Source organism: Schistosoma haematobium, chromosome 1 (genome assembly GCF_000699445.3).
Source record: "Schistosoma haematobium chromosome 1, whole genome shotgun sequence".
Classification (NCBI taxonomy): domain Eukaryota; kingdom Metazoa; phylum Platyhelminthes; class Trematoda; order Strigeidida; family Schistosomatidae; genus Schistosoma; species Schistosoma haematobium.
In genome coordinates, this window is record NC_067196.1 from 60,305,411 (window position 1) to 60,331,940 (window position 26,530).

General features: G+C 34.8%; 1 protein-coding gene across 2 annotated transcripts in view; it reads left to right on the forward strand.

Annotated features, from left to right (window-relative positions):
* Positions 1-21,328, forward strand: part of MS3_00001763 (uncharacterized protein) — a 42,451-nt gene extending 21,123 nt beyond the window's left edge. For both annotated transcript variants that reach the window (XM_051209246.1, XM_051209247.1), the window contains 8 exons: positions 2,228-2,484; positions 3,685-4,097; positions 12,123-12,500; positions 13,320-13,704; positions 15,726-16,261; positions 17,587-18,000; positions 19,291-19,494; positions 20,332-21,328. In XM_051209246.1, coding sequence (XP_051074688.1) covers positions 2,228-2,484; positions 3,685-4,097; positions 12,123-12,500; positions 13,320-13,704; positions 15,726-16,261; positions 17,587-18,000; positions 19,291-19,494; positions 20,332-20,726 — 2,982 coding nt within the window. In that variant the 3' untranslated portion in view covers positions 20,727-21,328. The remainder of the gene's footprint in view (positions 1-2,227; positions 2,485-3,684; positions 4,098-12,122; positions 12,501-13,319; positions 13,705-15,725; positions 16,262-17,586; positions 18,001-19,290; positions 19,495-20,331) is intronic.
* Positions 21,329-26,530: the final 5,202 nt, after the last annotated feature.

Genomic DNA, 26,530 nt, shown 5'->3' on the forward strand with positions numbered 1-26,530 from the left:
ACGATGCATGTGATATTAAAAAACAGGTTTAAACAAGAGATAGGTTCCAAATTTACTTGTCAAACGAAATTTGCCATGTAGTTGCCAGTTGAATACCATCTTTTCGGTTCAGGCTGTTCTTGTTCGCCCATATATGCAGCGCTTCTGCTGTCAATCTTTCTTTATGGGTGTTAAAACCTTTCTGAAGTATTTTGGTCCCTTCAAAATTAATCTTGTGTCCTGTTTCTAACGCATGTAACGCTATCGCTGACTTATTTTCAAGTTTCTTTAAATCGACCGAGGATTTTGGAACATTTTTCAAGCATTGTTTGTGTTCCTTCAATCTTACATTCAGTTGCCTGGATGTTTCTCCAACATAGGTAGCATTACAGTCATGACAGCGAATCTCATACACAATGTTCTGTTGTTCTTCCTTTGCTAATTTGTCCTTAACTTTCACTAATGTCGATCTTAATGTGTTATTCGCTCTAAAATACACTCTTATATCATGTTTGTTTAGAATCCGTTTGATTTCTTCTGATGTTTCACTACGGTAAGGTATGACTACGGTGTACTTCCATTCTTTTCGTATACTTTCTAGTTTAGGTTTTCTTTCATTTTTAATAATCTTCTTTAAAAACCTTTTTGGGTAGTTTTTATCCCTAAGAGTAGAAAATACTTTATTTAATTCGGTTCGTTGGCCTTCCTTGTCTGTAACAATCTTAGTACTTCTGTTCATTCGATTTTTCACTACATTAATTTTCGTGCTCTGTGAATGGGCTGAATTAAAATCCAAGTATCTCTCGGAATGTGTTGATTTTCTGTAAACATTTATTTTTAACTTCTTATTATTGTGTCGACGTTCAACCAAACAATCTAGAAATGCTAGCTTGTGGTCAACTGATTCTAATTCCTTAGTTTAGTGTTTTCAGAAATGCTGTTTGCATTGTTAAATAGTTCTTCCATACCATCCCGTTTATTGATAATAAAAATATCGTCTACATACATTAACCATAACTTTGGTGGACATAAACTCTTTGCGATTGCACTAGTTTCTAGGGAATGCATGAATAAATTCGCTACAATCGGAGAAACTGGTGAGCCCATTGCTATACCCTCTTTCTGTCTGTAAAGTTGACCTCGAAATATGAATAAGGTAGATCAGTCGAGCAATGGATATTATCAATGATTATTTAGAATCTGATTTAGATTTAAATTTACGATGCCCATTAGATCCATCAGAGGTTATAAAATGCTTAGAATTATGTTTAAGGATTTAGAACCTCAGAATTTGAAAGAAAACGAACAATGAATGCACCTGCCCTATTCTAAACGATTTTAGCCATGTCATTCAAAGTTTCTTTTGGTGGCCCGAGGATCTTACTCCTATTTAGATCGTACGAATGTTTGTTATCGCCTATTCTCGTATATAATCGTCGACTTAAATCGCGTTAGTCAGTAACGGAATTAAATAAGTCAAATAACGAGAATCGACCTGTGCATACATATATTTTGTATATGAAGCGAATGAAACAGCAAAGCAAAATGACACGCAGGGAAGATGGCTGGGATGCCAACTCCCTTTTAGTCAAGCGTTACTCAATATTTATAGTCAGACAAAATAAAGCTAAAGACATGTGATTAATGGAATAAGAAGGGCACACACATATACGCTCATATAAAAACAATCAAGGCTGACAAGCGAATAATTGACAAGGTCAACATATGACTCAAGTAGAATGAATAGATTGGTTTGTCCAAAAACTAGAATAAGGTATATGGGCTTAAAATAATGACTGACACTACATTCTAACCATTGCTTACGATAATCGCGCGGACCCCAACCAGGTGGTCTGTACCTATTAACATGGCTAAGTCCAATTGTCACTGACTTCATGAGCTGATGTCATGTTTTGGTTTGATCGCCCCTAGCTTTACTCCTGCGCCGGAAAACATCGTCGGTCGAGGTAGGCGATGGTTGGGCATACGTCCCGACCACCTCAGTTGATGAAGACTTACGACCGCATCCATCGATTTACCGCGTTTACTTAGTACTTTATCTCTACCTAAATGACTAGTTCTAAATGCACAATCTCAAGTACACATTTAGTTTTAATGTATTCTGACACTTTAGATCATAGTGATAAAGTCACTGATCTATAACCATATACATTTTCTACCTTTTCTAATAGGTCTTTTTGTTATTGTCAAATTTATTATCTAAAATCCTTTCTTTTTCAACACTTAGACTCATTTAGCATCTGGAATGGTTCTTGTCGGTCTGAAACCTGGTACTGTAACTGTTCATTTGACTGTTGAACCTGTAGAACCTTATGCAAAACAAATAATTGCTGTATCTACTGACGGTGTGTCGACTGACCGCTTATATGCCCAACTAACAATTGTTGTTTTATCACGGCTTGGACTGAGTTCACCACATCGGGAACCTCAACAAATAATTCTATCGCCGAATTCCCAATTAAATTTGATTCCTTGGACTGATTTGTAAGTTCTTTTGTGAAGAAATATTTATGTTTCTCTTTATTATTTCCTAAGTAAAAATATATATTATAACACCTCAATAACTCTGACTAAATCCATGTTCCATTACATGAACTATTTCCACAGCTCAGAAATTTAAGAGTTAACTGAAAACAATACTAGCAAAAATTAATAGTGGTCAATTTATCATATCTAAAGATTGTTTCAATGACTATGTTGACGATTCTTCCTTTAACAATGATAGATATCATCTCACCAGTCATTTGCCTTCAAGTTTAACACTTTTATTTTTAATGTCTTGCAAACTTGCTCAATTTTTTATCGAACAAATTATGACATTTGCATTATCTTCATCTCAAGTCTTTTGATTTCACAAAGCCTATTACGCACAAATGATCTTTTTAATCTTAAAAATTATTTGCATTCTTAATATAGCTTATGTATAAAATAAGTTAGTGCTTTCTGTTCTCTATAAACTGCATAGACCCTTTGGCACAGCAGAGCACCATGATATCCTTTATTCAAAATGAATCAGTAATATGTTGAGAGAAAAGAAGAGAAAAATTCATGATAATATCATAGATAATAAATATTAGAGAATATAGTTCACGCAATTCAGAATATTTATTCAGTCTAAAGGTGTATCCTACTATTTATGTAAAATACGATTAAAAACCGCCTTACAATCACCACTTGTTTTTATTCTGAACTATGTCTGATCAAAAAGTAAACCATCAGGTTGCATACTCTTGTAGACCAAATATAGTGGATCTGGACTTCAATTATCCATCTTTCTACTCCATCATTTCACAAACTCTTCTAGTTACTTTTCTCATTTAGTCAATATGTAATACACTTTGCAGAAATCAACGGAATAATGTGTGGAACGTGCGTACCCCACCGAAACCTCATTTTGGTGGTAACGCATATAAAGTTATGATCTCCTCTATACCTAAGCCCTTATTATCAAGCCACTTGACCTACTTCGTTCTGGACAACCGGGTAACATCAAGCCTATTAGAAGCTGAATATATAAACTTGTACTTGATTTTATTGAGTTATTAACTATTTTAACAGTTACCGACAGTAGCAAGTGGAATACACATTTATCAATTTGACTTGTTATAAGTACTGCTTATCTGTTCGTTTTAAACTGCACTACTTAATTAACAGTTATTTTTATTTCACCATTTTTCTTCCTAGACATTCTGATAGCATTTTACAATACAAGATTTTAACCGTTCCACATAATAGGAATCTATCTTCAGAACATGCTAGTCAGTTGTTAACTGTGACTCCAGATGGTATTCTACGTGCAAGTGATAAATGTTCAGAGATTGGATCAATTTGTCGAGTTACACTTCAAATTCAATCAATGCCTAATGGAAATTTAGTGAATTCAAAGTATACACATAATTTTGACAGTTCAGTTATTCAGACATTAATTTTGGATGTATTGATTAAAGTCCCACGTTTTATGATATTCTCTGTACCTCCTATTACTATTCCACAGAATGAAAGATTGTCAAAAGTAGTTGGTCTTCCTGTTGGCGGTCCATATAACATTAAAATCTCGTATCATGATGAGTTAGGGCGTGTATTTGATGCAGTTTCAAGTAGGTTCTATTTTATGCTGTAATTTTGTGTTAAATATCTTAAGATCTATTTTTTTGTTTTCTGTTGAATAGGAAAATTAATTTAATGAATTTTAGTTATCAGTCAATAGTTGTTTTTCTTTATTCTATGTTTTTAATGATGGTATTAATGTATGTGTTTGGACTGTCGACAACCAGTTAGACAAGTTAACATTTAATTGTATTGATTCTAAGGTTCAGTGCTGGGAACAAGATAAGTTAGTCAGTTCCTTATAAATGACTTAGTACATAAGTAGACTACAAGAGAGGGTAATATTTTCAGCCTTTTATCCTAGTTGATTTATCGGGTTAGGTGAGCATTAGTCGACCTCTGAGTAGTTACTAATGTCATGTTGATATTATCCTTAATTGCTTATCATATTCTAGGGATCAAGTTGCAATATTGACATTAATCTAAGTGATTTTATTTATTTTAACACATAGATATTGGTACAAGGAGGCACCAAATAGATATGCGCCACACAAATCTCATTTGATATGTGTGAGGGCTGTGATACTGCCTGGGCGCCCAAACCGAAGCAGGTGATTTTCTTAGGAGGGTCACACCCAGAGCCTTCGACCTGAAGGTCTGATCCACAAGGCAATGGAGCATCGTAAGGAGATGCAGTCTCATGGTAGCCGGTGACCAACGATTGGTTCATACGCCATTTGTTCCTTCAGTATAGTGGAGCTCATGTGCATCATAGGTTTGGAATCAGGGTTTTCCAACTCCCTTAGGTGGACTCCCCATGTTCACCAACCCGGTTAAAGCGCTGGACATTTGCTTTTCATCCTCTCAATTCCGTAAACAACACCCCTCTACGAGAAGGCAATGAGTAGGACTTCCGTGGTAGTGGCTGTATACGCGTGGCCACGTGGGAGCATTTCGAGAGGGAGAACGGACTCTCGACCGTACCAGGGCGTTTGGGGCAATCCAATTGACTCACTACCACACACTATCTTTCGGTAGTCCGTTCTATAAAATCTCCCTCTGGAGAAGCAGTGTAGAACTAAGTTACTACTCCAGCATAATTCTAGACACTAAACCATTACTATGTTGAATGGTTATATATCACCATATCGTTTTATTACTTGAAAAACCTACTCTTCCCAACAGTGGTTCCTGTCTCTGATTTTAAATCATTCAGATGCTTATGTCAATAATTCCCTGGTGGGCACCTATCATTCGTATCATACCATCTCATTTATCGATCAGCATTCTTTCCTTTCGTTTTAACAATCGTTCATCAAATCTTAAAATCCTAATTCAGAACAACTTCATGCAGTATGGATCTTTAATTTAATTGTATATCATCACGTCATTATAATTTTTTTATTTTTATTATTAGTGGCCTTATTCAATATTATATTTTTGATGCTATGTAAAATTCTCGGCACAAGGTATTTCAAAAAGTTTCTTTGACAAAAGAACTATGAAAGAAACTGATAACTACATACATACATAAGTTTAGTAGATAAAATATCTGGAATTAAATGAAATGTTTTTTTTTAAGATTTTAATCTGTACAACTTTTTTAATTAGAAACATGTTTAAGAATACAATTTATTGATTAGGTCAATGCTAGCAACCTGTTTGTTACAAAGTATATTTGCTAGATGAGGTATTGTAGAGCTTTTATACCTTTGTTTGCATCTATTTATTCTAATATATTGACGTCTCGTCCTACCAGAAGTTATACAAGGAGAAAGATATGAATGAAGTGGATGGTTTATTTATTTATTTATTTGAACACATGAATATTGGTACAAGAGAGCACCAATATATATGCGCCACACAAAACAATGAGAATTCGAAGAGAAATAGAAAAAAAGAGAGAACAATAACAAGGAGATTGGTGTAAGGTAGTGTGGTAGTAATGAGGGAACGGAAAGGTACAATCAGAAGAAATCTTTCAGGTAAGGGAGACACAACCACTTTTTATGAAGAAAGTAAAAGAAGGTTACAGCAGGATCGCCACTGGCTTCTATTCTGAGCCATATCTGATAACGTCTCTAGCCACTGTGTAGCACCATCTCTCAGACCCCAACCAGGGAGTCGTGAAGGACCAACAGAAGCCAGTCCTTTGCAGCTTTCTTTCATGCCACGACACCATGTCATGCACTGACCACCTCTCCGCTTCTTCCAACCAGTCACAGAGTCGGCAAATAATACACAACGTGGAATTCTCTGAGACGACATTCGGAGAACATGTCCAAGCCACTGAAGTCGGTGTTTCAAGATGGTAACACCAATTGAATTATCATCTCTGTGCCCGAACACACGATGCCGAACCTCTGCATTACTGACATGGTGTTGCCACTGAATGTCAGCAATCCTTCGAAGAAAGCGATGATCGAACGCAGAGAGTCGTCTAACATCCTCAACTCGGAGAGACCAGGTTTCGCAAGCATAGAGCAGAACTGCTCTCACCGACGCGTTGTAGATCCGACCTTTTACAGCTAGACTAACATCGCGAAGGTGCCAAAGGTGGCCCAGATTGGCATAAGCCGCTCTGGCTTTCACTATTCGTGCATTGATCTCATCACTCATACCCCCACCAGCTCTTATGCAGCTATCCAGATACACGAACTTCCAAACTACTTCTATTCACACAATACTCAGGGTGAGTACAGGATCAGGGGCCCGCCAGACTTGTGAACGCACTTTGAACTTGTAAGGTGCGAAACACATTTCATACCTATGGACACTGATTACCAACTGATTAAGTGCGGATTGTATGACTTGGGTATCATCACACAGTAAGACAATATCATCCACATACTCAAGGTCTAAACGTCTTTCGCCAAGCAACAGATCCACATCACCACTACCTATGTCCATCAGAGCTGTTTCCAGAATGTCGTCATGGATAGCAAAGTTGAAGAGGAATGGTGAAATGGAGCAACCCTACCTAACCCCACTGCTCGAATGGAACAATGGAGAGAGGTGGTTGTATGCCCTCACTCTGCCCGAGGTGTTTTTATATAGGGCTTTTAGGATGTTAATAAGCTTCTCAGGCACACCCTTCTTCAATAGACAATCCCAGAGAACAGTCCTGTCCAACGAATCGAAGGCAGCCCTGATGTCAAGAAACACTACGATTGTTGACCTTTGATAAGTATGGCGATGTTCTAACATTTGGCGGAGGGTGAAGATATGATCAATACATCCTCGACCAGAACGAAACCCAGCCTGCTCCTCGCGAGTCAATCTTTCTCGGGTTTTGAACAACCTACGAAGTACGATGGAAGCCAATAGCTTGGACGCAATCGGAAGTAGACTTATCCCCCGATAGTTGTTGCAGGAACGACGTGAACCCTTTTTAAAGATAGGGACAACTATCGACTCATTCCATGACGTTGGTACACTCTCTAGTTCCCAGACCTTTGTAAACAACGTCGTCAATTCCTTAGTCAAAAAGTCACCACCATCTTTAAAAAGAGCCGGAGGTAAGTCATCTGGGCCAGGTGATTTGTAACGCTTCAAGAGTTGGAGTTCCTTGTGGACTCCCTCCTCGTTTTGTGGATCAGTCGTCACCGGCCATGGAGGGCAGGACAGTCTGACCGATGTTGCCGGAGCAGCAGGCCAGTTGAACTGCCCTTCGAAAAATTCTGCCCATCGTCCAAGACGTCGATGGATGTTAGTGATTGGCATCCCATCATCCTCGTAGATTGTTTCACTCACACCAGACTTCTTGCTGCCAGTGGCTCGGGTGAGTTGGAAGAGCTTCTGGTAGTTACCAGATGCAGCTGCTGCTTCCAGCTCATTAGCACGCTTCGACCACCAGGCTTCTCGGTCCTTACGCAAGCTTTGCCCAATTTCCTTACGTAACATCCTTCGTTTATGGTCAAACTCACGGTCACCCGGAGTAGACCGACGGACTTCAATGAGTTGTAAGGAGCCTGCTGAAACCCAGTGCTTATAAGCGGGACGTTTCGCGAACCTATAACTGACTGTACCCGCCATTTTCATGGCGTCATGCAATTGCAACCAATGCTCATCCATACTTTTCGGTGGAATGGAAGCTAGCCTAGAAACTAGCTCGGTTCGATACTTACTTGCAATAGAAGTTGCAACTAGCTTGCTAACATCAATCCTTTGGTGGCGGTCACTTCGTTGTCCACTGAAAAGTAAGGCAAGATTGGCACAGATCAAGGCATGGTCAGAGTCCAGATAGGTACTCCAAAAGGAGCGGCAGTCTTTTACACAACCACGCCAGCGGTAGCTGATCGCGATGTGATCAATCTGAGTCCAGGCTTGAGATGCAGAGGGAGGACGCCAGGTGGCACATCGGCGATGACTGTGCCGGAAGTTAGTGCTAGCCAGAAACAGGTTGTGGTCTGTGCACAGTTGCAGTAGACGGTCCCCGTTATCTGACCTGCGACCAACGAGTCCCCATCGGCCACCTAAACGACTCTCTTCTGTGCCTAGACGCCCGACCTGAGCATTCAAGTCTCCGGCTAGTACTACAATATCTGTCGAACGCACTTTCTGGAGAATAACAGTTAACTGGCGGTAGAGTTCATCCTTGATTGCATCCGGGCTGCATAGGCGGAGATGACGAAAAGACGTCGTTTCTCACGCCGATTTCTTCTCACTTTGATGAAACTTTCTAATCTAACAGCACATAACCGACTGTTAATGGGGATCCAATCGACTAGTGCTGCCTCAGCTCTAGCGCTTAGTGCGACACCAATGCCAGCGAGACCAGACGAAGATGCCACAGGGTCCCCGGATAAGCGCACGTAAAACAAGCTTTTTGAAGTGACAGATGTAGAGCGAATTTGTAGTACTTCACCAGAGTCTTGAATACGGGTCTCGGATAGACAGCAGACATCGATATGAAAACTTTCCAAAGACATAGCCAGCCCTATCTGTTGTCCAACCTGCATAAGTGTGCGAACGTTGAAGGCAGCCAGTTTGGATGGTGCACGTGGTTTCAGAAAAACTGCTTCAGTACTCATATTCGGTGGTAGCATACAATTTTCAACCGGACAGTGACACGAGAACGTTTAGATACAGTCGAATTTCCACCAAAGACGAGCCGCTGTATAAGTATAAAAGAGGGTGAATAATGTGGAAAACAATAATAATAATTATTATTATAATGACAATAATTGTAATGATAATAATTTGAATCAATTGATTGTTTTTCGAAGCGAGAAAAGTAATTTCCATAGACATAGAGAGTTCATCATTTGTGTGTGGGCTGTGATACTGCCCGGGTGCCCAAACCGAAGCAGGTGGTTATCTTAGGGGGCCACACCCAGAGCCTTTGACCTAAAGGTCTAACCCACAAGGCAGTGGAGCATCGTAAGGAGATGCAATCCCATGGTAGCCGGTGACCAACGAGTGGTTCATACGCCATTTGTTCCTTCAGTATAGTGGAGCCCTTATGCACCATTGTTTTGGAATCCGGTTAAAGCGCCAGACATTCGTTTTCGTCCTCTCATTTTCGTAAACAACACCCCCGCCACGAGAAGGCAGTGAGTAGGACTTCCCTGGCAGAGGCTGTATACGCGCGGCCGTGTGAGAGTATTTCGAGAGTGAGAGCGGACTCACCTCACTCTCGGCCGTACCAGGGCATTAGGGGGCTGGTTAGTATCTGATAACACCTCCTAGGAGTTTGCATAACTTTAGATGTTTACCCTGAACTATATTAATAATGACCACAAAAGATTCATCACACACCCTGCGAACTGCCTTCAACACTCTCCGAAATACAGCAATCTTTTCTCAAAAGCCCAGAAAGAATAATAGAGAACAGTAAAGAATAATAGGTAATATGCAATAATTCACAAATAGTAAATGTCGAGCCTGTTTATGTAGCAAGTCAAACGGAAAACGTTCTTCAATAACAATAACGCATGAAAAGACCAAAAGAGCTCATAGGAAAGAGTTACACCAAGATAACTGACCTTCGACACAGTGTCTATCAAAGATTCTCCAATGGTATAAGCATTATGGGATTCCAACAGGGTGTTTAGGTGCTGTTCATGTCTCAGGCTAAAGTTGACAGTTTGACATTTAAACGGATTGAGTGTAAGACCGTTAACAACAGAACCCCGTTCAATAAGAGACAAAAAGCTATTCATTTAAAAAGGGATATGAAAAGGTAGAAATCGACATACGTACAATAACATTGTCCACATATTGAACGAAAGTGTTTTCTGCGGAAGATGGTAGGTCATGCACAAAAAAGAGTAAAGAAGAGGGAAAAGATCAACTCCTTGTGACATACCATTAGTCAGTAAAGACCTACTGACCTACTACGTTAAACAGTGTACCCTTCTCTTCCAAAGAGGTAGGAACATATCCAGTGGTTATCCAACAGTCTGTGTTGACGCTGATCAGCTTGTTAAGTAGTAGTTGTCTTGGAATAGAGTCAACGGCAGAAGCATTGTCCAGAAAACGCATCTAACATACTACTTACCCATTTCCAAGCTGAACGTATTATGATGCAGAACAACAGCAGCATCTAAGGTGCTTCTTTTGCATTTGTAAGCAAGCCGATATAGATCAGTGTGCTGTTGTAGTGCAGACTGAAGTGGGAGTACCAATAATTTTTCTATTGTCTTGAGAAAAGCTGAAGTTATTGCTATGGATCTAAATTTTACATTCTTAACGCCAGATACTTTCTTAGGTATAGGGATTATCTTTATCTTTCTCCACATTTTCGTCATGAGATTGGTTGTGAGGGGATTTGTCAAAAAAGAATTTAGGATAACAAGTAATAACACCAAAGGTGTTTTCCATTGAGTCATCTGTAAATAATCGCCAGTTTGTCATAAAAAACATGTTATTCAGATTTCAGATATTTTCTTCTACGTAATTTCCTTATTCGACTTTCTTCGTCTGGTGTAAAAGTGTACCCTTCCCAAGCTTACCACATACTTTAGGTAGAACACGAATCATAAAATGATTGGAACTAGACAATGAAGCACGTTTATGAGTCACATATGTTCCCACATCATTAATAAAAACTAAGTCCAAACGATTGGAAAGATCTACTATATTTTGGTGACCTAGTGATGAAAGAAAGCTACAGTCACGTGAATTAAAATCACCACATACAACTGAAGGCAGTAAAATCAAATTCAATGAATTCGTCAGCGAAAACAGATAGTGCAAATGATGTGCAGTCCGCACTCGCGTAGATGTTGATAACATAAATATGATTGTATTGATTCAAGTGCTTTGTACGGCACCTTTAAGTTAAACAGTCGATAAAGTCGTTTGAAAGCTTAAAACATACAAGAGTAGATCGACACCAGTTTACTTTTACTAATGTAGCTATACCAGTGCCATACTTTTTCTTATTGCTTGATCAATCCTGACGATAGACATTGAAATTTTGTAGTAATACTAAGCAATCATCTTGTGAATCATTTAAGCAGGATTCTTGAATCGTGATTATACCACAATTACGATACATGTTTTGACTTAGTAGGAATTGAAAATAGTCTATCTTACCCAATTAGTGATCGGCAGCTAGAATTCAGTAGTTTAGGAATTGACATCTGAATAATGTTCATTCTTTTCAATACATATTGCCAGCCATCACAATGTCTCTGATTGTACTTTTTGTAACTTGTGTGGAGAAGGGTCGTAAACTTTTCATAAACGCACTTGAATAAGTTATGCGTTTAATAGACACAATGATGTGTTAAAACAAACAAAAACAGGTAACTTGTTGAAATGTTTGGATGGGAGGAACAGGTAGCTCAGATATTCAAGCGGGCCACCGTACTATTTATTTAACGATCAAGAATCTATGTTTGTTGCATCATTACAATACGTTTCTTTCAATTCATTCCTAATCTGGTAATCTAGATTATCTACTCCAGTTTAACTGTCATTTTCCGAGTTATTAGTGTTAAGCTTTCATAATATTCTCACTCATCAGTGTTTGAAGTTGTACATAGAGATCTGGTCAAGTTGACTGTAAGAATTTGATATATTCATAAATTCCTAATTGTTTATATGCTTGGTTGTTTGTTTTCCAGATGATTTCTACCAATTGAAAGCATCACTTCATCGATCAGATTTGTTTTCTACCCATTTTATACGAGATTTTATAATTGAACAAGATTTTCCTGTAAATAATATAAACTCATACAACCCAATTCGTCATACTCCATTTGGTTTTAGTATACATTCCCTGCCATTTTCTAAGTCAACTAATCAAATTGAATTCATTCAAGATAACAAAAATTCACATTGGGCTGCCTTACGTATTGGATTATCGAATAAAATTAATGGTGTATCACCAAGTTATTTAAGTCTACCATATAGTAATTCGTTAGATCTTCTTGGTTTAACATCTTTAATAGAAGGGCAATGGATGTGTTTACCAAAGTTCTCATCATCCACAACCCATTCAGGTAAGTTAGTGTCAATGTGTTTCTAATATTCGTTTTTATTTATTTAGGAAAACGTACACATTTTGTTTTGATGTTCATCATATTCGTGATAAGAATCATACTACTTATCAATAGCTTGAGTATCTTGAGTCATAATACCAAATTAATCTCTGGGATAAGGTTGTGTAGTAATAACACATTGTCTACTTCATTTGATATAGTTTCATACCCACAATTGCTGATCTACTCGTATTACCTGAAACTTGACAATTAAACCTAAGTATAATGACTAGTTTATAGCGCTAGTAAGCATGTATTCATTATAGGACGTAATAGAAGTTCGGATTCCATGACAACAGATTCGGTCAGTACACCTTGTCCAGTTTTAATGAATTTTCTCTTTCAAAAAGCTGAACACCACTTAATACCTACCTGAAAATAATGTCTCTAATCCTTATACTTCACTAATACATTTGTTTAGAGGTCTATTTATCTCTAACCAATATCCATAAACATTCTAAAAATATACCATCGTATTTTACCCCTGTACATTATTTTTATGTTAGATATAACCACTACTGCGTCTATCATCAAATTAAATTTCGTCCCCAAAAAATCTGGTCATGGACAAACGGATTTCCAAGCAAGCTACTTGAAGATCAAAATCGATAAAGTTTTTCCTCCAGGAGATTCAAAAGTTTACTTTCAAGATTCATTTCTTTCTTATTTAAACATATTCTGTTTGAGCGCTAAAATTACTACACATGTGTTGTTATACTTTAATATGATTGCATCATCGACGTTTCTGTTTTTGGCATTCTCCTTTTATTGTAAATTTAGATAATACTTGGTCTTCAGTTGATCCATCGATCATATGGATTGATCAATTAAATCAAATAATTTTAGCACGTCATTCCGGTCAAGGAGTATTAACATTTTCTTTAACATCTTCATTAAAAACTTACCAACAAATCGAAACAGTAAAAAATACAACTTATTCAAATATCAAGAGTGAACCACTTACATATTTACTTAATGTACAAGTTATTCCACTTGAATTATATACATCTGGTATACCGTCTGCAAGTTTAATATTTGTTGATTCTGGAAATAATGTAATACAAAGTGAATCTATCATATTTTCTATTGGAGTTGATCGTCTATCACGAAGTGAATCATTTCTATCAATGTTACGCTTTCTTATTCAATTACCTATCAAAGAAAGGTTTGTTTTAAAAATTATTTCTATCTTTTTTTTTGTAATTAATCACGTTATATTAATTAAACATTTCATGTTTTCTTTACTCTATCACGAATTTAAAATTCAGTCACAGTTAACTGTTTTTACTATACAAATTGCATTGGATTACTTTATGGAAGTATATATTTCACTCGACCTTCTCTCAAACACTTTATATTCAGCAAAGTTGCATTCATTAAAAAAAATCATAATTTGACTATGAGTATGCCTTAGTCATTGAAATTGAGTGTAGTAATCTAAAGCTGGCATCCTTACCATGTTTAATCCTAAAGAGATGACTATGTAAATCCATTGAACTGTCGTGTCAAATATTTCATAATTCTATTCAATTAATATTGATATTGACGCATAGTGAGAATTGTCATGAAAGATTTAGTTGTTTAAAGTTATTCAATTCAGTTATATCAAGATATGTATTGATCTGAATATGATTTGCCAATTTTTCTTTCCGGTAACCCTTTTCCCACATACATTTTATTTTGACTGAATATACGTTTAATTTAATGATATTATGTCAGATTAAGTTATGTGAAAATAACGCTGAAAACTCTATCGCAATCTTTACATTAATGGCAAAAAGGATTTTTTTGAAGAATATCATTCTTTAGATTGCTCGCCTCTCATCTAATTGTAACTAGGATATCAGTGAACTAATATATAGCCCCCAAATGCCCTGGTACGGCCGAGAGTGGGGAGAGTCCGCTCTCACTCTCGAAATGCTCTCAAATGGCCACGCGTATATGGCCTCCGCCAGGGAAGTCCTACTCACTGCCTTCTCGGGGCGGGGATGTTTACGAAAATGAGAGGACGCAAAGCGAATGTCCGGCGATTTAACCGGATTCCAAACCAATGGTGCACATGGGCTCCAGTATCCTGAAGGAACAAATGGCGTATGAACCAATCGTTGGTCACTGGTTACCTTGGGACTGCATCTCCTTACGATGCTCCACTGCCCTGTGGGTTAGACCTTCAGGTCGAAGGCTCTGGGTGTGGCCCCCTAAGAAAACCACCTGCTTCGGTTTGGGCACCCGGGCAGTATCGCAGCCCTCACACATATCAAATGAGATTTGTGTGGCGCATATCTATTTGGTGCCTCCTTATACCAATATCTTTAATATATATATGATTTTCATGATCTTTTGATAATATTTATGTAGAACATAAATTGAATACTTTCTTTAGTGCTTTCTCCAAGGAATTCTACCTTCACCTTTTAAAGCTTTTTGCCTACTACGCAACATGCATATTACTTTATTTCTTATCTTCAAAGTGTGATGTTACTAATTTCTAGACTATTCATGAATAATTAGTTGGTAGATTTTTATTAGATTTACAATGTTCATGGAGGTTAAAGTGCATTATATAACCCTATTTTAAGTACTATTAAAATTTATCTCAGCTGTCAGTTAATCAAACATAATTGACGTAGGACGTCACTCAAGCGCTCACATAAGCTTAAGTTTTCACACCACATCTTCCCACAAAAATAATATTAACAAAATACTTAGCATATAAAGAAGTTGAAATATTGACAATAAGAATATGAACTTAGTATGGAGAAAAAATAAGCTTATAAAATAAAGGAGTATGAAATAATCTTAAAATTCAGAAGTAAAAAGAAGATAATTGATGAATAGTGCATACTCGAATCATCGCGATCAATTTCGAGCTTTGTTCCTAAATATCTCCAATTATGAATAGTGATTGTCCTACTAATGGTTAAAGCCTTCAACTTTCAATCGTTAGGTCCTATGTTGAGATTCTACTTTGATTCGAATAGACTAATAGTATAACTAGCGCTGCTATAAACAATATATGGCCAAGTTGATAAATTTCAGTCTTCGTGTAATATCCTTTTTTAATGTTCAAGCCTAAAACATACTTTAATATGTTATAGTTACTAAGTTCTTTCCAAACCTAAAAATTTGACAATAATTGTTCTAAATGAAAATATCGTTATAATACCTTGTGATATTCTTTTACAGCAATGATATCCCATGTTCTAGAACATCTGGATCACTTTTAACATTTGAAAATTTCGCTCCATTCAAATGTCAAATTCAATTACAAATAGATGATGAATTTCATATTGATTTTAATTATCGTTCAAGTCTATTACCGAATTGGTTCTCACATTTACTTCTTTGGGAGCATAATGAAACTATTGAATCAATTCTTGAGTTAGAATCTGCTAAATTTTCACTACAACGATATATTACAACTCATTTAGAACCTTTGTCACAATCCTCACCATTCCATACAAGTTCTACACAATGGCAGTGTGTTATAAAATCTCCTACAACATGGTCGTTGAATGTTGATGCTATTGCTCTAACACTAATGCCTAAAACACGAATGGTTTTACAATTGGTTAAAACACAGTTATCTGGTAATATTGAACAGGGAGAAAATTCATCATTGATTGCTCAAACATCGTTACTTCCTTTGCCAGGCATTAGGATGCTTATTCCTCCCGCTGTTAAACTACAAGAAGACAGTCACACGTCTGCGTCTAAAGATTGTAAGTATTTATTCTTTTTTTCTGCATTATGTTTAATTGACAAGTTGTTCCCAATTTTTCAAGTTTTTTTTAGTTCAATTTTGGACAATACAAAATTGAACACAAATGTGTATTTATTCAGGATTTTACTGTTACACTGGTGGTGAGATCAACTCAAATGAGAGGCAGAAAACAGAAAATAACACCATTCATATCAGTAAACACTAGATTTAAAGTGAATCCAGTCACACGACTATGATCAATTTCGTATTATGTTGCCTATGGTCTCCAACAATTGTTACCCAAATCCCAAACAGTGGGTCTGCATCTTGTTTTCTTTCTCAGATTGAGTTATTGTCTTCATAGGTTAATTTCATAGCTTGGTTTTTATGTATTTAGCATTTTCTCAGCTTACTGTTCTCCTAGCTACCTTTATATATCAGAGTAGTTGGTTATTGAGTCTGTTGTGACACATGGTTCAATCCTCTTAGTTAATTTTTTTTAGTGTCGTTGATGTTTTGTGAACATTTTATATCTTTCCACGAAGTTTACTGTCACATAATCGCATTTAATTCTTGATCTCTTTTTAAAATAATGTCTATGCTAATTATGTATATGACTTCATGAATTGTAACATGATCCCATTAAATTGAAATAAACTAATTAATCACCGTTATTTTTGTAGAATAAGGTTTTGTTCTTGTATTTTCTATTGTTATATGTTTTATTTTATTAAATTCATTCAATCTACCTGAGTTTGGGTATTCAATCGTTATCAGATGTGATACATGTTTGTCATGTATACCGAATGCTAACCAACTAATTTTTTTAATGACGAATAAAAATATCACAAGTGATGAGGTATTCAAAATTAAATGTTGTAACTAGACATTAACTATGAGTGATCAAGTCATTGTCAACAATATTTTACGTGTATACCACTTGAAAAGTCTTCTAAGAATAAACTATTTGATTGATCTATTCATATAAATGCAAGTACCACGTACTTGTCCTTCATTTATTTTGCACTAACATTGTTAAATACATAATTTCAAAGATTGCTGATGTCCAGCTTATCGGTACCAATCCTTCGATGATATATTTTCTAGTTGTATAAACATGATACTAATAAGTCTTTATTACCCTCCTGAAATTTAATATTGTTAATGGAGTTATTTGCGTTGGATTATATCTATTCACTCATTTTTGTTGTTGATGTTGAAAATCTATCATATTTTTTATTCGTAGTTTATTTCTGTTGGAAATTCTTGTTAATCAAAACATTTCTTTTTGACATCCACTACTATGATATCTGTAGAGTTTGTTTTGTTCTTGCCTTATTTTAGCTTACCAGTTTTGGATTACTGAAACTGATCATTTTACTAGACGATTATTGATTTTCATTCCACCAGCCACTTCATTTGCATTGAATATGCAAGAATTAGGACCAGACAAACTGTTAGTTAGATCACAATTCCCTGAAATCTTAGAAATTGTTCAATCACCAAGACCTGTTCAAAGTTTGCTTGAAGTTGTGGATATTTACAAAGAATACAGTCGGAGTTTTTCCTCTTCACTAGCTTCCACTACATTGGCATCATATCCTAGCATTGTGACAACAGAATTATCCCATTGGCTTCATGTAGTTCACGAACAGATTGGCAAAATTGAAGATGATGTAGTATCGGATTTAAATCCATCCATATTAAAACACAAAGTTTTATGGCTAGTACAAGTAAAATGTATCCCTGGTGATTCTCGTAAGTTGTTTTGTTTCTGTCTTCTCTTGTACTTTATAAAGGTGCCTCCCGTTTTTATTTACCTTCATATATATTGTTATTTTCATTTTTTAATATCACTTATTCAATTGTCAGTTGCTAACACTTCATACACTAAATAAACATTGATGTCATTTCCATAAACAGCTTCTAATTAATCGAAGTTATTCAGTAAAAATGTAGTCATCAAGATTCCTTATCACTGATTTCATTTCTAATGTAATTTCATGATTAAGTATTTGCGTCTGTTGTTTCTCATATATGATTAATCCAATTGTGTAAATATAAGATCAGAAACAAATTATACTCATGCTTTCATGACTATCTTATTGGTTAGTTGTACTTGTCCTTAGGATTATTGTACATCCTCAATCCACGTATACTAAAATTTTCAGATGAGTTTGCATTAAGCTCATCAGTTGTGTTTATGATTAGGTAGGAATTTTTGTTTCTCATAACGAATCAATTATTGATTAATAAAATGTTTGATGAAGTTAGGATAATTTTCGACATTAAAACGAATCTTGTCAGACTGATTTAAGAAAATAGAACCACTGAACTTTGTAGCAGAAAATTCTATTTCTGACGTTCCATGACTTGATGTAAATCACTTCTTCAAATGTCTCAAGGATAATTAATTAATTATTATGAACTATTGAATGTTATTAAGTAGTATAATGTAGCATACAAAAATGAACGAACAAGGAAGAAATGGAAAATATGAAGATTAAGCAATAATGTTCTTAGTAAATAGAAAATAGATAACTAGGAAAGATACCACTAAAACTCATTGTACATTTAGTGATACAAATAAAAGTGAACCTCTTATACCCTAATATTTTCATGAAGTTGTTTAACAGTTAAAATACTCAGTCAGTCAGTCAGTCAGTCAGTCAGTCAGTGACAACGTAGGACCAGGCACATACATGCATCGGTCCAAATTGCCACACCTCATTAGCACAGCAAGATGAACACCGAATTCATAGAAGCAGTTAACTCAATGGTGTAATACATAAAGGAAAGACTTTATGTAAGGTTATAGTACTCAGCTTGAAACCATCAAGCTCCCCAACTTTTAACTTCATTCAACTTACTCCAGTTCTACCAATTTGTAAGTATCATAAACCATCGCATATTAAAAAATAAATTTGAATATTGTGTACATAAATCCGTACTTGGTAATTGAGTTACATTATTGTTTATGTATTTGTTAAGCTTTTTCCTTTTTGTTATCCATATAATTTTCCTCACTTTTTTTTTAATGATCTAAAGCTATTGATACTCTGGTGAATGTTGTGTTAAGCCTTCGTTCAACCGGTCAACACATTGAAATTCCTGTACGAATTAATCTACCATCATTAAATCAATTAAATAACAAAGAAATGATAAGTTCAAAACCATCGTTCTACTTATTAAATTTCTCTTGGATTCATCTTTTTGCTATGATTATAATTACATTGTTTATTGCGATTATCAGTAAGTTGTGTTTAGTTGATAAATATACTTTTTTTTATTTTATACACCATTATTCTCGTTCATTATTCATATTCAAACAAAAATCACATAGTGATAATAAGATTATCAATAGGAAAGTATAGAAGATGTTTGCCCACTTGACAAATATGAGTAATGTACAAACAGAGAGGTAATAATCACTTTTTTTTAATAAAAAAAAAGTTAAGTATAGAAATTAATGCCTTGGTAAGATAATGGATTGTGCGTGTTACTTATCTAACCACTAATAATTTAAGGGTTTGAACTGATAGTTTTGTTTGTTTGTTTCTTCCTTAGATTCGAATCAATCCTATTTTATGACCTCTGTAAAAGTTAATATTTGAATAGAATGAAAGCGTTTTGTTTTGTTTTCAGTATTCATAATTACTTAGCAGTTACTTTTTAAATAACCATTGGATTGTAAGATTAATTGAATAAACATTATCGTAAATATTGATGAAGCTGTCTTCTAAGCTTACAGTTTAAACATAGACTTATATACTTTTCATATCCTTTGTAAAATAAATGATGCTGAGGAATCCCACAACAGGACGAAACGGCCATCCAGTGCTCCTAGGTTTTCAATGGTGGTCTAGCTTCAATTGACTCATGATCTCAAATATTGAAATAAATAATAGTTCAATGTCTAGTACCTTCTCATTAAGTTTATTAGTTTAGTACATATTTCAGCTGTTTAGTTCTTCTCTTTCGTTTTAATCATATAAACTTTGTTTTGTTGGTTAATATGTTTTTTTCAATTATTTTCGATTGATTGTAATCTGTGTATTTCTGTTTTAATCTTTTTTCCTTTATCTGTAGTACATATTATATTACGCAGTGAGACATTGATAAGTTCTTCGAATAACTCAAACATTGGAAAATATTCACCTGGTCCTCTACCTTCATTAGTCAAAGGAGGATTAAGTCGATCACCTCCTGGTCGACAACTGTGGAGTCAAAATTTTATTCCTGGTGGAAGTCCTAATACAATGCGTCAACCATTTTTAACATTTGATGGTCTTCGTTCATCGAATGTTTCATCATCTCCAATCCATCCACAAAATCTTTCCCCAAACACATCATATAATACTGCTCAACGTATCTCTCCCAGATTTAATCTTGGTACAAGCGGTGATTTAGTTAATGATGAGAGAAGATGGCGTCAAGCTCTTAGTGGTAGTACCAATCGTTTAAGAGATAGTTTCGAAGGATAAATCATTTTTCTGTTCATATTTTTTTATCCTAGTGTGTTATAAAGATTTTGTTTCGATTATAACATTCCTGTCGAAAATTCCACTTAGAATAAACATTTTTCATCGTTGTTAGTCTGGTTGTTTTTTTTCTGAATATTACACTTTCTTCGAACGTGCTGATAAAAGCATTTATCTGTAGATCATATCTAAACTGACTATATATCCATTTTCAGAATTCAGTCCACTTTCTACTATTGTCCCTAGGTTTTTTCCTCCGTTATCTTGATGTTATATTTTTTAAAAACAAACTTATAAATCCTGTCATTTGTTTTCTGTATTAAATACATACTGGTATTCGTTTTTTTGTGTTAAAAGTTTCATATTCAATATACGTCATTGAATTAATAGTGTCTATTGCATTCATTTTAGTCATTGTCTCCTGTGCCCAGGATACTATCCTTTTAGAAAAATCTGGACGAATCTCTGGACTTGGTCTTCGTGCTAGTTAGCACTCCGAACTACGAGATATTTGTAATCTTGGAGAAATCGATACTACCCTTGAGAGGGTGATCCTCATCATTTAGTGTCTGTAAGAGGTGATATTTCCAGGGTTCCCTATCGATTGCTTACAATTAAAAACTACGAAAGATGTTGCATAACAACGTTGATTTACTTAGATTAGTGGCTACATTACAACTTAACTGACAGAATTCTATCACCACTAAGGATCATACAAGTATGACATTGATTAGTACTTCATGAGCAATTAGTGTAAAATGTTATCATATTAGTTGAGTTAAACTGTTGTCCGCTTAGGATCCAATACCATTCTTGCTTATGAATTGGTCTGAAAAACTTAGTCGAATAAGCTCGTATAAGCAATAAACAGTTATATTCACATGTAACTATAGATATCAACAATATCATCTGTTGGGAATTTATGAAGATTGTAATGCTTCCTTCTGTTGTAACAAGAAAAGCTGGAAATATATTATGTTCGTTAACTTGAATGCTACTACTGATTCGTCTTACTCGGAACGGAACGAAGAATCAAGGATTCAGAGACTCGATAGGCTTGCTAGATTTGAAGCTATCACGAGTTCACTTAATCGGCGAACGAGAACAGGACTCGGTGACCAAAAACCAGTAAGCTAGCTATTGATGCGTCCCAGCCCCGCTAACTAGAGGTAGAAGTCCAAGCTTGGAATGGGAATTATATTCTGCAAATCAGCCAGAAACGAGCGATAACAACAAACACAATTCAAAAAGTATATATACTGTGCAAAACGGTCCTTGGGGAGAGTTACCAAACAGCATACTAAAAGACACAACGGACCAATAGCGTTTAAGATATTTCCCAGTGGGAAATACGACATGAAGGTGACAAGAGCACCTTTGGCGTGAGAACAAAGAAATTCAAACTTTCTAAATAAATTACAAAATTAGGTCCTTTTCCAAGTGAGTTCTGGGGATCTAACGTCCCCGACAAAATACTTGTTTTCTTTATCACTATCTGAACCATTCTTTATGGTATATATGTCGTTCTATTTGGTCATATATCGTTCTTTTTCCTTTGTATCTTGCTTTATTACTTTGTAACTCGTAATAAGTTCACTTTCTGTGTAAATTACACAAATTTATGGATCTGCTTGATTCTCAGTCACTTTACAGAAAGAATGTGTGTGTGTGAGTGGGAAAATAACTCTCTACTACAGGAATTTTCATTTCCTACACTTTCTTATTTGTTATGTAACATTTTTACAGCATATTTTTTATATGAGAAAGACAAAACTTTTATATATCAACTCACTTATTCCATGTTTATTATGTAATTATATACAAAGATTGATAAGAAGTTATTTCAATGTAGAAAAATAATCTGTCAACAACCATTGATAATAAATTAATTACAGTTGAAAAATTAGTTGGTTACAAAACAAAAACAAAATGTAAGTTAAAAGTTTCTTGTCACGAAAAAAATTATAGAAAAGAAAAATTCTCACATTAGTAAATAGAATCAAAAATAAAATAGTTGTCTATTACCTTTTTAGTTTCTTTTATTGTTTCTTTTTAGTGAATGAATCATGAAAAACTATCTGTTTTTCGAAATTCTATCAAGATTGTTTTATTAGTCTAATGATTGTACTGTGAGTTTATTTATCACATTAAGCCTTATTATTATTTATATCTGTTATCCCTCGTAGAGGAGGATAGGCTGCCCATCAACATTCTTTATCCAACTCTGTCTAGGACAACTCTTTCTAGTTGTTTCCATATGCTATTCATTCTTTTCATATCTGATTCCAATTCTCAAAGCAATGTGTACTTGGTCTTCCACTTTTATGTTTTCCTTCATGATTCCAAGTTAGAGCTTGTCTCGTGATGCAGTTTGTTGATTTTCACCATATATGTCCTATCGACTACCAACGTTATTTCCTAATTTACTCTTCAGTTGGAATGTGGTTTGTTTTTTCGCATGGTGGGTTGTTTCTGATAGTATCCAGTCAACGCACATTGAGTATCTTGTGTAGACATATGTTAATAAATACTTGTACATTTTTTGATGATGGTTGTGGTAGTTCTTGAAGTTTCATCGTTCAGTAAGACTGTCTTGACTTTCGTATTGAAGATTCTGACTTTGATAATGGCTTACAGACAGTTGTTTTGAGTTCCATATGTTCCTCAATTGTAAGAATGTGGCCCTTGCTTTGCCAATCCTCACCTTTACTTCTGCATCCGATCCTCCTTGTTCATTGATTATGCGTCCCAAGTACATGAAAGGTTCCACATCTTCCAAAGCTTCTTCATCAAGTGTGATTGTGTTCGTGTTCTCTATGTTCTATCGTTCTATGTTGTGCCTTTGACATCAAGCTAAGTGAATGCGCACAAATTTTCGTTTATTCTGGAAATGATTTTCATCTTCAAACTCTTATCAACTGAAAACCACAGATCACTGATTTGTTTCCCGGCTGTGGTTTCAACAGTTTACACAGAATCGAACTCAGAATGTTTAGGTATCATGGCAAATACTATGTATTTGAATGTAGTTGAAATTCACTTGTCTTTATTCTTGACTGCTCAATCTTCATCCAACTCTTATGGTGAGATACTGTCTTACTCTTTAATAATTATCTAGTGCTTCCTAATTTTTGTTGATGTTATTTCGTGCTAAATACTACTTTCTAAATATACGTTATACTCTTAGTGGCAATAGGAATAATAATGAGAGGGAGCGGATACATATGATATTAAACAGTAGAATAAGACATGAGAACATCAGAACATACGACAGGCTAGATACCCGGATTAATCAATTGATTTTTGTTGTGCCGATTAGAGTAGGGTTTTGAAATCGACAATAATTATGTTAAATAATTCTGATCATCTCTTCTGTAGAAATTTCCCGATAATAAATGCCTTTTAAGTCATAAAAGTGGATGAATAAAGCCACAGTTGTTTAGTTACCTAACATTTAAAATTAACAGTATTCTCATCTGTTAGTTCGTCCAACAATCGGTACATTCTTTTGGGACTTTTATTAAATAGCATTGAGAAATGGAGATTCTGCTCACTATATATAAGGACCTAAACTTTTAAACGTTTTTCAAAATATCTGTTAGTTTCGATTGAGTAAAAGTTTTGAAAAAAAAACAATCAAGAAACGGATGTTAGTAACAAAATTTCCTAAAACCTGTCTAGTAATTTTAAATAATCAAGATTTCTCAACTACCCATGTATTTTTCTAGTTTAGTGGATTTCCTGTCACTAGTTAACCTCAAAATCGGCAACTTTTCTGAATTACAACCTCAATTACCATCCTTTTGACATATTATTATCTAATCAGTGTTGGGGATTTTTCTCGAGTCATCAAGATTCACTTAAAAACGAAATATGATTCTTAATTAACTATCTAAACACCTGCAATTGGTTATTATTTTAATTAAATACTGTCAGCTTATAGACCACTAATCTCTATCTAATTGTTTTAAGCATAATATCATAACTGTAGACATTGCTTTTTTAAACTAAGTTCATTTTGAGTATCTTCAATCCAACTGTTCTTTTTGTATGTAAACGATGTGACAATTATCTTGTTTGGTATTTGTACATGATAAATTATAGATAATGCATGATATACGTAATCCGTGGAAAACTGTTCACTACATTTATACATGGAATCAGTTAGCGGATAATGTCCACAAGTCCCTTAGTTACTTTGATGAGACTTAAATACACTTTAATATACAAAGAATAGACAGTTTCATACCAAATGAATAAATGAACACAAAATATTGTAGGATTTCCTTTTAGAATTTCCAGAAGTCCAATCTATTAACCTTTATTTTCTATGAGCGAATCGGAAAACAGGCAGAAAAAATGGTTCCTTCAATTACGAAGATATATTAGTGTTTACTTTGAAGAAAGTTCTTGACAGAAAGAAGGAAAATAGCCATGTGAAATATTTTAAATAAACAATCCTCGTAATTGTTTAATGTATCCACATCATGGAAATTATGTTGTATATGCAATATCTATTTTAGTAGCACTTATAAAATTGCTCACGTACTTGCTTCTGGTACTATGTGAATATGACATGTCTTCAAAGCCAACAGTATAAATATCCTAATATTTTGAATCAACAGTAAAAATATCTTCCAAGTGATTTCACCATACCATATTATTATCATTGGTATACTGAAAACTCGATTTCCCCATTTTTGACTGTGTAACAGACTGGAAACGTTATTATAAAGTTATACTACTTAAAAATAGAAAGTAGTTCAAAAGCAGTTCAGTGTAATTAAATATAGTCAGATCTGCAAGGTCTTCAATGTAGCTAAATGCCAACGCTCTTAGTTGGTACATACTAATAACAGAGTTACTTGCTGATTTAATATGCCAGATTTTTTTATTTCAAAGCTAATAATGGTAGTTACACCAAATAAATACATCACGACTCAGAAGTAACTACCAGAGTGCATTTTGTTTCATTTAACAGCCATCAATCGAATATCTCAACTTCTTAGTATTTATTAATGCTCCCTTTAAGACTTTAAAAAAACATGGATGAAATCAAATTTCCAATTAAGTTCAACAAGAACTTATTTTGGTTAGTGAATAACTAGTTAATTGATAATACTTGACAGAAAATATATAATAGTCAAATAACTTACTTTTTTCTTAATACCACTAAATCTATTTAAGGGGATTTTATTACTTTTTTTCATTATTTATTTTTCAACTACATCATGTTTAGTGTAGTATAGAAGATCACAAAATGAGATGATTTATTTCTATTTTCTTTTTGAAAAAAAATAAAGATGGAAGACAACTGGGTTGTCACTTCAAGATACCTATTAATTACCTCTTCTCCCTGGTATATTGTATATATATTCTTGTCATCGGTCAAACAAGGCGAAAGATTCAGTTGAAATGACCACACACGCGCTGACGCATCTATGCATTTACATATACATATATACATGCAATATAAAATACCATTTCCCATAATTTCAGAAATTTTTTTATTTATTCTGTCATTTAACTAGTAGGAAAGAAAGATAAATAATAAAAAAATCTATTCATGGTGATGACGATGAAAATATTGATGAGAAAGGTAAATTTGTTTTTCTCAACAACAACAACAACAAAAACGGCTATCTTTAAATTGTGATTAATTACTGGAATATTTTGATTAGTTTTTATTATTAACAATATTTCAGCATGTATATCATAATTTGAAGTTGGTTTCTATCAATGATTCTCATTAATTATGTGATCAGTCGTACATTGAATACCTGCTCCTTCTTGCCTTGATTTTAAAC